The 14,200-nt window shown below is 37.5% G+C and overlaps 2 protein-coding genes across 4 annotated transcripts in view; one reads left to right on the top strand and one right to left on the bottom strand.

Annotated features, from left to right (window-relative positions):
- Positions 1 to 615: 615 nt before the first annotated feature.
- LOC137658171 (E3 ubiquitin-protein ligase E3D-like) lies at positions 616 to 5,459 on the bottom strand. The gene is made up of 2 exons (XM_068392853.1): positions 5,360 to 5,459; positions 616 to 1,948 (listed from the first exon to the last, which is right to left on the bottom strand). The coding sequence occupies exon 2, from the start codon at positions 1,929 to 1,931 to the stop codon at positions 759 to 761; it is 1,173 nt and encodes a 390-aa protein (XP_068248954.1). The 5' UTR covers positions 1,932 to 1,948; positions 5,360 to 5,459; the 3' UTR covers positions 616 to 758.
- Positions 5,460 to 7,135: 1,676 nt separating this feature from the next.
- Positions 7,136 to 14,200, top strand: part of LOC137658523 (ADP-ribosylhydrolase ARH3-like) — a 97,802-nt gene continuing 90,737 nt past the window's right edge. For 2 of the 3 annotated variants that reach the window (XR_011047355.1, XM_068393315.1), the window contains exons 1-3: positions 7,136 to 7,236; positions 10,012 to 10,181; positions 10,368 to 10,467. Coding sequence is in view for 2 of the 3 variants with exons in the window: in XM_068393315.1 (XP_068249416.1) it covers positions 10,025 to 10,181; positions 10,368 to 10,467 (257 nt within the window). In the remaining variant the exon portion in view is untranslated. The remainder of the gene's footprint in view (positions 7,237 to 10,011; positions 10,182 to 10,367; positions 10,468 to 14,200) is intronic. The other variant, XM_068393314.1, reaches the window with a different exon arrangement.

Genomic DNA, 14,200 nt, shown 5'->3' with positions numbered 1-14,200 from the left:
TTCATTTCTTCTCACAGCATGCCGAAGGAGGAGAGAGATTTCTCTTGGCTCGCTACTTCCGACGAGAACGAAATCTATCCCACTGGCAGAATGACCACTCCTTACAATACTCGCATGGAGATTCCACTGACCAACTTTTTCCTTGACACGATGGACATACCAGGTGAGAATCCACATCTATCTGTCTCATAAAGGTTCCACAAGGGCGACCATTATGGCCCAGACAGGAACGCATGGAATCTAACAGGGTCAAAAAGCACACATACTAACTGAAATAATGAATACTGTACGCAAGTGACAAGTAATGTCAATGACACAAAAACACAAGCACAAGCAAAATAAGAGCGAAGAGCAGGCAATGCGGTTGTCTGATCGTAGGATTGAAGGCAGGAACATCCGACTGCCAACACAGCCAAAAGTGTTGAGAGTGAACGCTTGAGACAAGTGTAGACAGTCATGCACAGTAGCTACCTAGCAACGTAGCGTGACACAATCTACCGATTTCTTTTTTTATTGTCTGGCCGTAGAAAACAAAACCAGAAGAAACCCCATCAAATGACTCAGAGGTTTGTATCTGCATAGGAATAAGAAGGAATTCAATTATACACATGCAAATGGATAAATCCTTGATGCTTTTATTTCTGTAAAAATTAAAGATCAATGTACTGTACTGCCTAACACAATTTTTTAGAAACAGGTACAGTTCTCCTTAAAATAAGTTCAATGAGAATAAAGTATACAGTAGTAATATTATTTCATCAAGATTTCATTACATATCCCACTTTCATATTTTGGAATGTTCTCATTTCAAGTGGTAGGTACATTGACGAACTTTCGAGTAAAGATCTGACATCGGTGAAAAATGATGAGCTACATGGTAGAATATGCACATTAACATCATCCTGCCAAGATCCACTTTCATCATCATCATCTTCTTTGATTTTATAAAGTAATTTAATGGCAAAACGTTTCCTGAGGTTTACATCTGTATCATTTCCTGATCGTGATCTTTTTCCTTGACTAAATTCAGGGTCTTCTAGTAAATCATCATCTGAATGGGATTCTGATAGAAGTAACTTTTGATTTGTATTCATTGTCACCATAAACAGGTAAACTTTTGGCATACCTGTGGATAGAACTAATCGGCAATTAACACCAAAATTGTCTTTGTCAATATTTTCAAAAAGAGAATCTAATATACTTTCAATACTTTTGCTGAACAGCACTGTGTCATTACTGTGAATCCACTTGACACTATGAGTCCATAACTTCAAGGTGGATGTCCCTTTTTCTCCTAATGAGTCTCTGCAATTTGAACACTTGAGATCATTACCATCGTCCTCATCATTATGGTAAACATTCATAGAGTCCAAAGCACTGCTATTCAAAAGGAAAAATAATTCTGAATAAAAACATTCATCATGATTTGGAACAAGAGATGCTGGTTTTAGGTTTTTACTTTCTTCACCATGTACATGGCAAAACCACCCTTCTGATGAATGATCCCAGTCGACAGAAGGAAGAGGCAGCACCCGACGGAATGTTACATCCTTTTGAAAAGCATGGTGGCACTTTTTGCAGTGGCCTGATATGCACTTTCCAATCATAATGTCATGGAGTGGTTCATTGATACAAAAATTCCCTGCATTACTTCCAAGTTCAGCACTAAGAGTGCTGATTAAAGAACAATTCTCATCTAAAGATGCTCTTATAAACAGAGTATCTCCATTTTGATTGATGTCTGTTATCACATCTGGAACAAGGTATGTCCCTCTTGGAAGCGAAATTGTCACAGTAGGCTTGTCTTCAAATTCCAAAATGCACTCTGATTTACATATGTCAACTTTTTCACATCTTTCTCCATTAGCTGATATAATGTAAATGTTACAGACCTTTATGTTAGGTAAGATTTCTGCAAGAACCTGCAACATTTTCCAGGGTTGTGAATCTGGAAAAGACAAGTATATATAAGAGTTAATTGCTGAATAAGAATATTATACATTTTTATTTAAGGTACAATATTTAGTTACAGTAGTTTCAAGAATAAATGTGGGAAAATTAATGTATTAAATATTGTACAAACCAAAATACAACAGAAAAAATACATCAGCCATATCTGAGGAAAAGGTTAGGAATAAATGTATACAATCATCAAGAAAAAGCTAAAAATAATTTTCCTCAGTGAAATGTCAAACACTGAGTAAACCTAACGACTGTACAGTATATCAAAGACTTCAGGAAGCAAAGTTGCATCAATTGGTTGGTTTAGTAAACCAGCCTTTCGGAATAGCCATATGTTTAGTACATTACACTTGATTCGCGCTCCAATTGAGAGAATCTATAATAAAGATCTATAACTTACTCGCTTAACCTGATAATGTGTTAAGACATGCAATATTTCATTAGGAAATTTTACTTTTTATTCATGATACTGTATTTCAATAATTTATGACAAGATAAAATATCTTCTAGACATTTGTGCTAGGCCAAAACTGCCAACAGTTCGCTTATCCACAAGAAGATCTAAAGGACTACTGGTAACTACTCATTTCTGGTCTTAAGAGAACATAGATGTGTACCATTTGGTGGTCTTAAGTGCTTAACATTTCACATCTTAGATTCTTTACTTGAACAGTGTAGGGTCATTTCCTATAATAGAAAAAGGGAATAAAAGTGAAATATCCAGAATAAGATTTGGAATTGTTGATACAGTATAAGAATAATGGGTAAGATTACTGAAGGGTGCATGGTTGATATATTCTGCTGGTATTGTTACAGGATTCATGAGGGTCTTTTTTTAGCTATACAAGTGTCAAGTAAGTAATCTCGTAGGTCAAGTTCCCTATGAACCAAATCCTCAGAAATTCAAGACTTGAAATTCAAAAGCTTTGGAGGCTCCTTACCTGATACAGTATACATAAACTTATCAGAATCAGAATTGAAAGTTGTAGTAAATCTTTACCTGTGCATTGGCACTAGTAAACATTTAAATCCCCAGGAGCTCCCCAAACCCAACTGCGTCACTATGTCCTTGCTCAATTATCCTACACACCCCGCCCCTTTACATAAACTGACCTAGAATGTGGTATCGTTAAACATTGAACAATGCTTGTGTAACATTATAATAAACAGACTAGATATAAAAGATTTATATGCTTACTGTATATAACCTATTTTGGCAGAGAGGAAAGGGGAGTTATTCTTTGATATCTCTTACATCTGTATTTCACTACATATGCAGTACATAGCCTGACTCCATTTTGTTCATCCATCCTCCGTTATTTTTCCATGACAATCCCTTGATTTCAGTCCCAATTTCAAAAGGACTGGTTTTACTAATACCCTTTCACACTTGTTCAAAATGGCCATGTAGCCTAGTTGGTTTTATTATACAGTAGTTTACTGCAATATTAGTTAGGACAGTAGAACTTGCACACATCAATCAATTAGATCTCTTCAAATATAACAATCTGAACCCTCATACCCTATTATGGCAGGCCACTATTAAGTGGTTACAGTACATATCTTAGTTAAAGATTTCCCTTTTACGCTTAAAGTTTTCATCTTGACACCTGCCATGAAAAGCTGTTTTGCACAGTTTAGAAAAATTCAGATAGGTGTTGCTACTTTCGTAAGTCACTTGTTATAACAATCTAAATTCTATCATTGTACATTTATAACCTATGTATGTTTTCAATATCATGTGAATAATAATAGGTGAGGGTAGAAATGCATGTTTGATATATTTAATCTGATAATGAAAAATGGAAGCCCAAGTCTTACGCTGGAACAGATGCTGGATCTTCTATAGGAAGTTACTTATTCAAACAAAATCCAAATCCCAACGTTTTACGTTAATAACCTCTTGATTATATTTTAAATATTTGGATATCCTTAGTAATTAAGCCCTCACTTGTTATCATGTGAATAATGATAGGCTTGGGCAGAAATGTGTATTTGATATATATAGACTGACAAAAAGAATGGGAAGCAAAGTCTAAGGTTTAAACAATACCAAAATACTTGCCCAAGCTTGCAAGAACAGAAGAGGAGATAATGTTGAATTGAAAGCTAAGCAAGCCACAGCAGAGTAAAGTAACGGCTACAAATGAATTCCTAGAAAATGCGATGGAAAATTAATTTTCTATTCGTCCAGAAGGCCTAGTCTGTCATTCAACAATGGTTCCATCGTTTTGAATTTTTTGATAATGATATCTGGCAGAAACTTAGTCTTTGAGTTATGGTAGTCGACCCATTTATTTAAAAAAAAACTAGTTTCAACAAATTAGTACCAATAATATAAAATAAGACTGGTAATTCAATAAATACAGGTTTCCTTCAAGAATTGTCCTCAACTGTGTTCTGAATGTTAATATTTTGATAGAGCCCCACCCAGCCATTACCGCTTGCCAGTACATAGGAGCTTGATATTTTTCTTTTTCGCGAGTGAAGCGAGTGCACAACAGAGCAGAAGCCATTAAATTTCAGTAATATTTAGAGAGTCCTTAATGGTTTATGCTCTGTATTGCACTCGCGAAAAAACAAAAAGCTCAAGCGCCTATTTCTGGCAAGCGGTAATGGCTGGGTGGGACTCTTTCGAAATATTACCCAGAACATCTTAAATTACACTATATACCAAGTCTCGTTTTCCCCCATAATGGTTACTGCACTATTCTACTTACTATTTACAGCCTAATTTGCCAGGCTATATGAATTCCATTAAAAGCCAAGGGTATGCATTGAAAACTTACTTTAGAAATATAATTAATTTATGATTTAGATCTGGGAGCCTTTGTATATCAGCAGCCAGGTCTTCTCGCGTTGATCAAAAATGGACATCAACTAACCTAAACTTTCCCCCCTAACCAAACCTGCAAGCTGTGTCCTTACCTCACGGGGGGCGGTACGCCCCCCTCCAACCTCCCTTACATTGCCGTATTCTAAGTTAAGACATAGTAATACATACAGGTGGCCGCTATCATACATACACCCCTAGATCTGTTTAATGTAAGTTGAGCAATATCCTCAACGATAGACTTGTCACAATATAATGTTGTAACAGTATAACCTTCTAGTCCCGAATTAAAGCAATTTATAATTATGCCCTTCAGAAGATTTGCTTTTGTCATTACTTGGTATTATTGTACTGTATTACAGGGTAATGTAACCTAGGGAAAAAACTACTTTTTTTCTATAGAAAATGGTCCGTTCTCTTCGAAAATGACACTTGTTCCTAACGGAGGGGCTAATGGCCTTCTGTGACCCTTCTTACACTGCCGTATTCTTAGCCTGCCATCATCATATACAGTATACAGGTGGCTGCTATCATACATACATCCCCTAATGTATTTAAAATTACCTATAAAGAATAATATCGATTATTAAGTTGCTGTTGATAAGTATCACAGGTCTTGCAACGTGGTGTGGTCACTTCGTCGCATTACGTCAGTCCAAACAATTTGTTTGTAAACAGTTCAGTTCAGTTGTTGGGTGGAGGGATTCAGCTTTCCATCGGCACCTCCTTGGCTTTCTTCTTTATTCCAATTCTTCCATTTTCTTCTTTTTTCCCACATCTAATAAATATATTCTTTTCTTTTCTCTATTACTTCTTTCTTAAACAGCACGTTTCCTATTATCTTCTTCTTCTTACGGCTGCTGTAATTCTATTATTATCCTTCTCTCGTCGCTGAGGTCTGGAGAAGTTTAGTGTACTTTCTTTTTCACAAAAGGTTAGAAGGAAGATTTTGAGTTGTTTACACTTTATTCATGTTATTAGTTTAATTTACATTACTAAAAATAGGGTAGGATTGATATTTGTCCAATGTATATTCTTTTGTTGTTTAATTGGTAACAAATAAGGGAACCATATGGAGAATAATGAGGGAGAAATATTATTGAAATGTACAAAAAATATATTAAAATCGAAGAAGTAAGAAAGTATAAAAAGCAAGAATTTAAGAAGGAAATGAATAGTAATGTGGCAAATTAGATTAAAAGAAGAATAGAAGACAAAAGTAAAAATTACCATACTACGGTTTGTAAATAGTAATGGCATAAGAGATTGCAGAGGAGTAATTAACACGAAGGAAGCAATAATCATCATAAAAACAAGGTTGAATATGATAGAATTAAATAAATATATTATATATATATATATATATATATATATATATATATATATATATATATATATATATATATATATATATATATATATATATATATATATATATATAAACAGTAATGAAAAGTATAGGTTTTGTGTGTTGTATAGTGAGGCAGATGATACAACAAGATTTGTTTAGCTGTCATGAATTAGAATTGGGGAATTTAGAAACACCCTCTAAAGATGTTGCCCTATATATCTGACAGGTCCTGGAAGTTGGAAGTAAAAGTATGCAAGCTGTGCTGTCTGTGTAGGAAGTAATCAATGACAGGTAGTAGGTAGTAGGTTGGCCAGGGCACCAGCCACCCGTTTAGGTACTACCACTAGATAGTTAGGGGATCCTTTGACTGGGCAGATAGTACTACATTAGATCCTTCTCTCTGGTTACGGTTCATTTTACCTTTGCCTATACATTCACACACACTGAATAGTCTGGTCTATTCTTTACATATTCTCCTCTGTCCTCACACACCTGACAACACTGAGATTACCAAACAATTCTTACAGCACTGTAATTGTACAGTGGCCACTTTCCTCTCTGTAAGGGTAGAAGAGACTCTGTAGCTATGGTAAGCAGCTCTTCTAGGAGAAGGACACTCCAAAATCAAACCATTGTTCTCTAATCTTGGGTAGTGCCATAACCTCTGTACCATGGACTTCCACTGTCTCGGGTTATATTTCTCTTGCTTGAGGGTACACTCGGGCACACTGTTATATCTTATATCTTATTTCTCTTGTTTTGTTAAAAGTTTTTATAGTTTATATAGGAGATATTTATTTTGATATTCTTCTTAAAATATTGTATTTTCCTTTTTTCATTTCCTCACTGAGCTATTTTCCCTGTTGGAGCCTAATAATAATATTAATAATAATAATAATAATAATAATAATAATGATGATGATGATGATGAATATGCTGCAGATGGCAACCCTTTGTGCACACTACACTTCTAGTAGTGTGCCCGCAATCATCGTGACCTTGTTGTTGAGAGAGCAACGAGGAACCTGAAACGTTAAAACCATCTCGTTACTTGTCGTAGTACGTGTTCTCATCTTATGTTATTACAGTCGTAATTTACTATATTAATAGTTGGGATCATTTATGTAGAGTTAAATGATACTAAGGTCTAAAGCTTTTGCATTTGTCGTCTTCCGTTGTCCAAGCCAAACAGTGCCGGTGTTTTTGTTTAGGATCCTAGGGCAAAGTTAAGAAAACTTTTGCTTGAAAGATAGCTTTGTGTCTAACGCAATCTTCAGGCTAAGTGTAAATGGTAGGCTAGACCTGACCGAATTATGAACAGAAAATTGAGGCGGGCCAAATTTCTGGATAAATATTAAGCTTACGCGTTCACATACTTTTAAAAAAACGTTTGGAATAACTACTTTGAAACCTCAGGTTTTTTGTAAAATTAGGCTATAGTTACAGGCGGATCAACATTTAGAACAGTAAAGAAAACGGGCTGTATGTAGGATAGCGGCCACCTGTATGTATTATTATGGCTAACTTAGAATACAGAAGTGTTAGCCCCCCGTTACTTATGTAGGTGAGGACACGGCATGTAGGTTAGGTTAGGGGGGGGAAAGTTTAGGTCCATTTTTAATCAATGCATGAGGAACTGGCCGCTGGTATACAAAGGCTCCAAGAAAAGTTTATTTCCTGTAGAAAATAATGTTCTTTCACTGAATTTGACCTTCATTTCAACAGCAAATAAACTGAAAATTTGTTATACCGTTTAAGAACGAGGATATTTTTTTCTTTTTTTTTAGAAATCTAATAGTTTTTGCTCAGTCGTGTGCTTGCTTCGCTCGTGAAAAAAGAAAAAAGCAAGCTCCTATATACTGGCAAGCAGTACATGCTGATCTGTGCATGTTAACCCCATTGTTTATTATTTGGTAAAATTTTGGTAAAGTCCCACCCAGCCATTACCGCTTGCTAGTATATAGGAGCTTGATATCATTCTTTTTTCATGAGCGCATTGACCAAGGAAAGCCATTAGATTTTGGTAATATTTCGATAGAGTCCTAAATGGGTTTTGCTGCGCCATGCATTTGATTTACTTGCGAAAAAAGAAAAACATCTAGCTCCTATGTACTGGCAAGCGGTAATGGCTGGGTGGGACTCTACCGAAATATTACCTATTATTTCTTAGATAATTAAGTTTTATTTTCAGTGAAAATACATGTCTATTTTCTATAGGAATCACCTGTTTGTAAGTAGAAAAGCTTTTTCCATGTGTAACTATAATAAAAACTGTATCTCCTTTCCTAGTTATGTTAGTTGGATTGCTTCCCATGAAACTAGCCTACCTAGACTATATTTTCTCTCACGGGTTTATATAAGGAAACTCATCGATTAATCAGATATTTTTTATTTCCGATGTAGTCTAATTTGGCTAGCCCAATCTATTATCGATTATTCATTTTTAAACATAAGACTTACCCGGTAGTTACATATATAGCTTACGTCCCTGACGTCACGGCAGAAAATTCGAATCTCGCGCCAATCGCCAATTGGATAGCCAGGTGTACCACCCCTGCGCCCTAGCGAGGTACCTAGGAACCATTCCAGGAACCCTCATATATTCCCTGCCGCGCCAGCGGCAAGATGTTGGATTTTTCACTCGCTATAACCTGTATATTACAGTTATCTTGGTGATGTACAATTTATTTTTAGCCTTTGCTGGTTGAATTTTATTTTTACTGAGTGTTAATGCTTTAACTACGTTTGTATCTTAACAGAGGTAGGAATGGGAGTTTTTTCCCCCTACTGTAAAACTTACGAACCTACTCTTTAAACATGATGGCGGAGATCGTTCTACCATCTCTATGACGTCACAATCGTGTGACGTAAGCAACATAGTACTACGTAATATATTGCATAATTCTTTTCTTTGCTTTTTTTTTGTAAAGAATGAAAAGGAAATCTAACTTACAATCAGTATTTAACTTTTAATATAAAAAGATTATATTAATTTTTAAGAAATTTTTGTGTTTTTAGTATTCGTTCTTTAAATCATCGATACTATTTTCAAAGATTAAATAGAACTAGTGTATTGTTAATTTTCGCTGCGTAGTTCTCATGAAAATACGATGCAGTCCCAACAATTCTTGATATCGTTGTTTATTTTCTTTCGATGTTGGGATTCTAGTGTTATTCGTATATTCACATATGTGTTCCGATTGTAAAGTGTAGCAATCCACTATTTTTGGAAACCCTTAAGATTTAAGGGTTGTTTACATATATATATATATATATATATATATATATATATATATATATATATATATATATATATATTATATATATATATAAAGATATATATATATATATATATATATATATATATATATATATATATATATATATATATATATATATATATATATATATATATATATATATATATATATACGTTATTGCGATATCTGTTAATTTTAATAATAAGGAAAGAATGCAGGACTTTTTAATTTTAGGGTCAAATGTCGATAAAACCAAGGTTTCAGAGGAGGAGCATTTACTGTAAACATGGGAGGTTCATTGAATTTAATTTTATTAAAATTCTATTTTTTTACTAAAGGAAGGTATTTGGACTGACTCATTAAGATCTTTGTTTACTTAGTAGTTCAAATATGAAATATCAAAGCATTCGGGTTTTTTATTCTACACGTACAAAGTATCACACAATCCTTTATCATAATTTTTTAGTATAATTTTTTTTTTATCAAATTAGTTTTGTACACAAGTAATAGATTAAATTTTTTTTTACTAAAGTGTAAAAGAGGGAATTTAGAATTTTCGTTGTCGCAGGTCAAAAGATATTCATGTAGACTTTTTTTTTTTTCAGGTGATTTACCTTAATGGCTGTTATGGAAGCAGTAGCTAGTAAATTTCGTGGATGTATGGTTGGTGCACTGATGGGGGATTGCTTTGGAGCACCCTTTGAAGGAGATATAAACATTTCTCGTTCAGTTTTGAATTCCTATTTTAAGAGGTTATTAGATCCTGATTTAAAAGGTATGACGAGCATATTTATGAATTTCCTATGCAGTAATGAATTTATTGTACATGTATTATATTTAATGTAACTGGAACTTTTTATTTGGTTTAGCATGAGAGGAAATTCAGTACTTTATTACTACAATATTTTAGTCATGTAATATAATATTACCAGTAAGAAATTTGTCGCCTTTATAATTCCAGTACCTTACAAATCGTATACGGATGATACTGCTATGGCTAGGAGTGTTGCCCAATCACTGATAGATTCCAAGGGTTATAATGCCAAAGATATGGCAAGGAAGTAAGTATAGCACCCATGTTTGAGTTGGCCTTTGAATAGATTTGCCTGAAGTCTGGTATGGGATTAACAATGAAAATAGATAGAATTTCTTTGTTCAAGAGTACTTACAAGCCTTCGTCTTTTATAGGGAAGTAAACTTGGTACAAGCTGTTTGGGTTATAGAAGCCAGGGAACAATTTAATTGCTTAGTGGGAGGAGAGTGCGTGGTGGATGTAATATCCATTCACTAGCCTGTCAACCTTTACATTTTCATCGGTTTTACTCGGGGTAAAGACCTTTTTATTGCTGACATGATTGCATAATGTCACTTTGGTTATTAAGCTTATTATTGTAATCTATTTTGTAATGTGCATTACAGTTATTGAGTACAGTACTGTATGTCAAAATATTAGAGCAATCATAATTTTATTTTTTAGTAACCTATATTTGTGTAAATCATATACATTACAGTAAATTAGAATTGTTCCAATATCATTTACAAACAATTACCCTCTTTAAAGTTGAGTTGTTCCATAACTGGAATATAAACCTGCACTATTTATAGGGGTATAGGACGAGCCATTAAAATTCAGCGAGGGTTAACTACCCACCCTGCTAGTTAGCGGAGATTAGGGGCGTAGCTAGTTACCCCCTTCACTCGCACACGTGACTGTGCTTCACTTTACTTTTGGCTCTGAGGGTGAGCGGTTGTTGCCGCTTTTCCTCCTCTCCTATTTTGGACTGCCATTAATTTTTGTCTTTTTAACTTGTTTTTCTCTTCTATATATATATATATATATATATATATATATATATATATATATATATATATATATATATATATATATATATATATATATATATATATATATATATGGAAACATTCTTAATGTTTTTATATGTATGTTGTAGCTTTCTTTACAGTGTATGTTGCTGTTTGTGTGTTTTTGCAGTATGGCAGGTTCTCAAGGGTGGAGAACCTTCCCTGCCAACCTTTCCCCCTTGGACTTTGGTCATACCATAGGCGGATAGCCTTCCGTGCGACTCAGCCACCCCCGCAGGGGAATCATCATCGTTGGGATACTCTTCCGTTCAGCTGTAGTTGTCCCCATCCTCTCTACATGGAATCTATGCTGGAGGAAGGGAGTGCAGCCTTCTTTGAGCTTGACTTTGATCTTGCTCTTTCTCACGGTCATCGCCGCTCACTTTTCATGGGCAGCCAACAGTATACTCTGTGGGGGGAGCACCTTTCCCGTTTGCAGGTTAGGTTGCACTACCGAATGGTTTCTTCATTAACTAAGTGAAATTTTAATTGTTTGTAATTCAACTTTTCAGCTTCATCTCTGCGCGGACCCCCTTCCCCCGGGAGGGTTGAGTGGTTTTCCCGAGTAGTAGATACTCTTAGCTGAATTAATTAACTGTAATTCTTGTTTTGTTATACTTTTTATGCTGCTGCTCTCTTTCTCCTGTCGACGTTGGCCGGGGAAGGGAGTGCGCATTCCTTATTTTGTATCTGTTTTCTCGGTGGACACCTTTCCTGTCCGCGGACTAGGGAGTTTCTGTTACATAATTTGTTTTATTTTCCTCAGTTAGCAATGCCGTTCTTCTTCGTTCGACTAAGATAGCCGACGTAGAAGAGCAGAGCCGTTCGTGCCTGGGGAATCTGCTGTCACTGCGCCATCACTTTTCTGTCCCTCTGCGCCTGTGGCAGCTTCTGATCAGCACACTGTCTTCGAGAAGATCTTCAACTTCAACAAGGCTTGATGATGGGAAGGAAAGAGCACTGCCTGGAGGTCTGCCTCCAGGGGTTGGACTACATTCCCTTCCGAGGGAGAGTTATGCTCCCCTGGTGTTGGGTTTTCCTCCCCCTCTGAGGGAGAACTTCCCTTCAACTTCATTACATCACATCGACGCCGATTGTTGTTGCTGTTTCTTCTCCTAAGACTACACTCCCCCACTTGCCGAGTCGACTCTTTCGTCAGGGCAGAGATAAGTCCGAGGCAAGTCTCTCCTTCGAGTGTTCACCTGTTATTCCCAAGAGAGAGGCCACTCATAGAGACTCCTCTTCGGAGGCCTGCTGCTACTGATCCAACTGCCGCTGATCCAACTGCCCCTTTGGGGGTTCATCACCGCGGTATTGTTACTGTGGTCTTTGACCCCACCGTTCTTCCCTTAGAGGTGTTCCTTCGCCTTTGGCGAAAAGACGCCTCTTTGGCTCTTTAGTCTCGTCATTGCAGCTCTCCTCTTCGGAGGATTCTTCTTGTCCTGATTCTACTGGTTCCCGACCTTTGCCTGGTTCTTCGGACTCGACCGCTTGTCAACAAATCTCAGTTCATGACTCACCATCGAAGTCTCGTTCGCGAGCCTCTCCTGGCGATTTTTGCCCTTCCAAAGGGCACATCCCATCTCCAGATCATCGTTTGGTTGTTCGCCGACCAGCTGTTCCGACCTATTGCAGCTAGTCTTTTTCCATTTTTCCAGTCTCGCCGATCGCTGATCACCAGTGTGCCGATAGCAATCGTTAACTGGCTGATCATCAGTTCGCCAATCTGCTGCTGATCGCTAGCTCGTCAATTACCGATTGCCAGCTTGCCGATCACCGATCGCCTGCTCGTCATTGAATCCCGGTTCATGACGCACCGTTGAGGTCTCGTTCGTGAGCCTCTCCTGAGGATGTTTGCCCTTCCAAAGGGCACATCCTGTCTTCAGATCATCGTTTGACGGTTCGACCTACTGCAGCTTGTCTTTCTGCTAGCTCTAATCTCGTCGATCGCCGATTGCTTGCGCAACAATCACCAATTGTTTGCTCGCTAATCATCGATTGCCGGCTCGCTGATCGCTAGCTCACTGATTGCCGATTGCTAGCTCGCCGACTGCCGATCGCCGATCGCTGATTGCTAGCTCGTCTTTCACAGATGGCTAATCGCCAGCTTGCTAATCACTAGCTCGCCGGTCACTGAATGCTAGCTTGTCTTTCTCCGTTTGTTGACCTCCAGTCTCGCCGATCGCTAGCTCACCTATCACCAATCATTAGCTCGCCAGTTGCCAGCTTCCCAATCGCTAGCTCACTGCACACCGATCTCTAGGGTGCCGATCGACGATTGTTAACTCGTCCCTCACCGATAGCCAATTGTCAGCCTACTGATTGCTAGCTCGCTGATCGCCAGCTCGTCTTTCTCCAATCAGCGCATTCTGGTAAGCAAGATTTGCAAGTCCTGTGGTGTTCTGCCAAGAAGGACAGCGTCATCAGCAATTCTAGGTCAGCTAATTTTTTGTTACCAATCCAGTCTCGCCGATAGCTGATCCCTAGCTCACCGATAGCCAGTAGTCAGCTTGCTGATAGCTAGCTCGCCGATCCCCGATAATCGGCTATTGCTAGCTCGCCGATAGCCAGTTGTCAACTTGCTGATAGCTAGCTCGCCGATCCCCGATAATCGGCTATTGCTAGCTCGCCGATCGCTAGCTCGCCGATCGTTAGCTGAACATTCCGATCGTCAAACCTTACTCTAACTATCCGTTTGTTGATCGCCAGCACTCTGAGCATTGAATGCAATCTGTTGCTCGCCCATCACCACCTAGTCGATCGTTTAACCATACTGCTGCTCCTCAGCTTCTCCGATCATCTGTCAGCTCGCCTATTTTGTGGGGCTCCGCGCCAGCTCAATGGTTGTAAGCTCAACAATCGCCTATCGATGATCACCCTGCGAATCACCGATTGTCTGCTCGTGCTTTCGCCAATCGTCGATCTCCAGCT

Source organism: Palaemon carinicauda, chromosome 19, assembly GCF_036898095.1.
Source record: "Palaemon carinicauda isolate YSFRI2023 chromosome 19, ASM3689809v2, whole genome shotgun sequence".
NCBI lineage: Eukaryota > Metazoa > Arthropoda > Malacostraca > Decapoda > Palaemonidae > Palaemon > Palaemon carinicauda.
The sequence above is the reverse complement of the archived record's forward strand: the minus strand, read 5'-3'. Positions and strand labels throughout refer to the sequence as shown.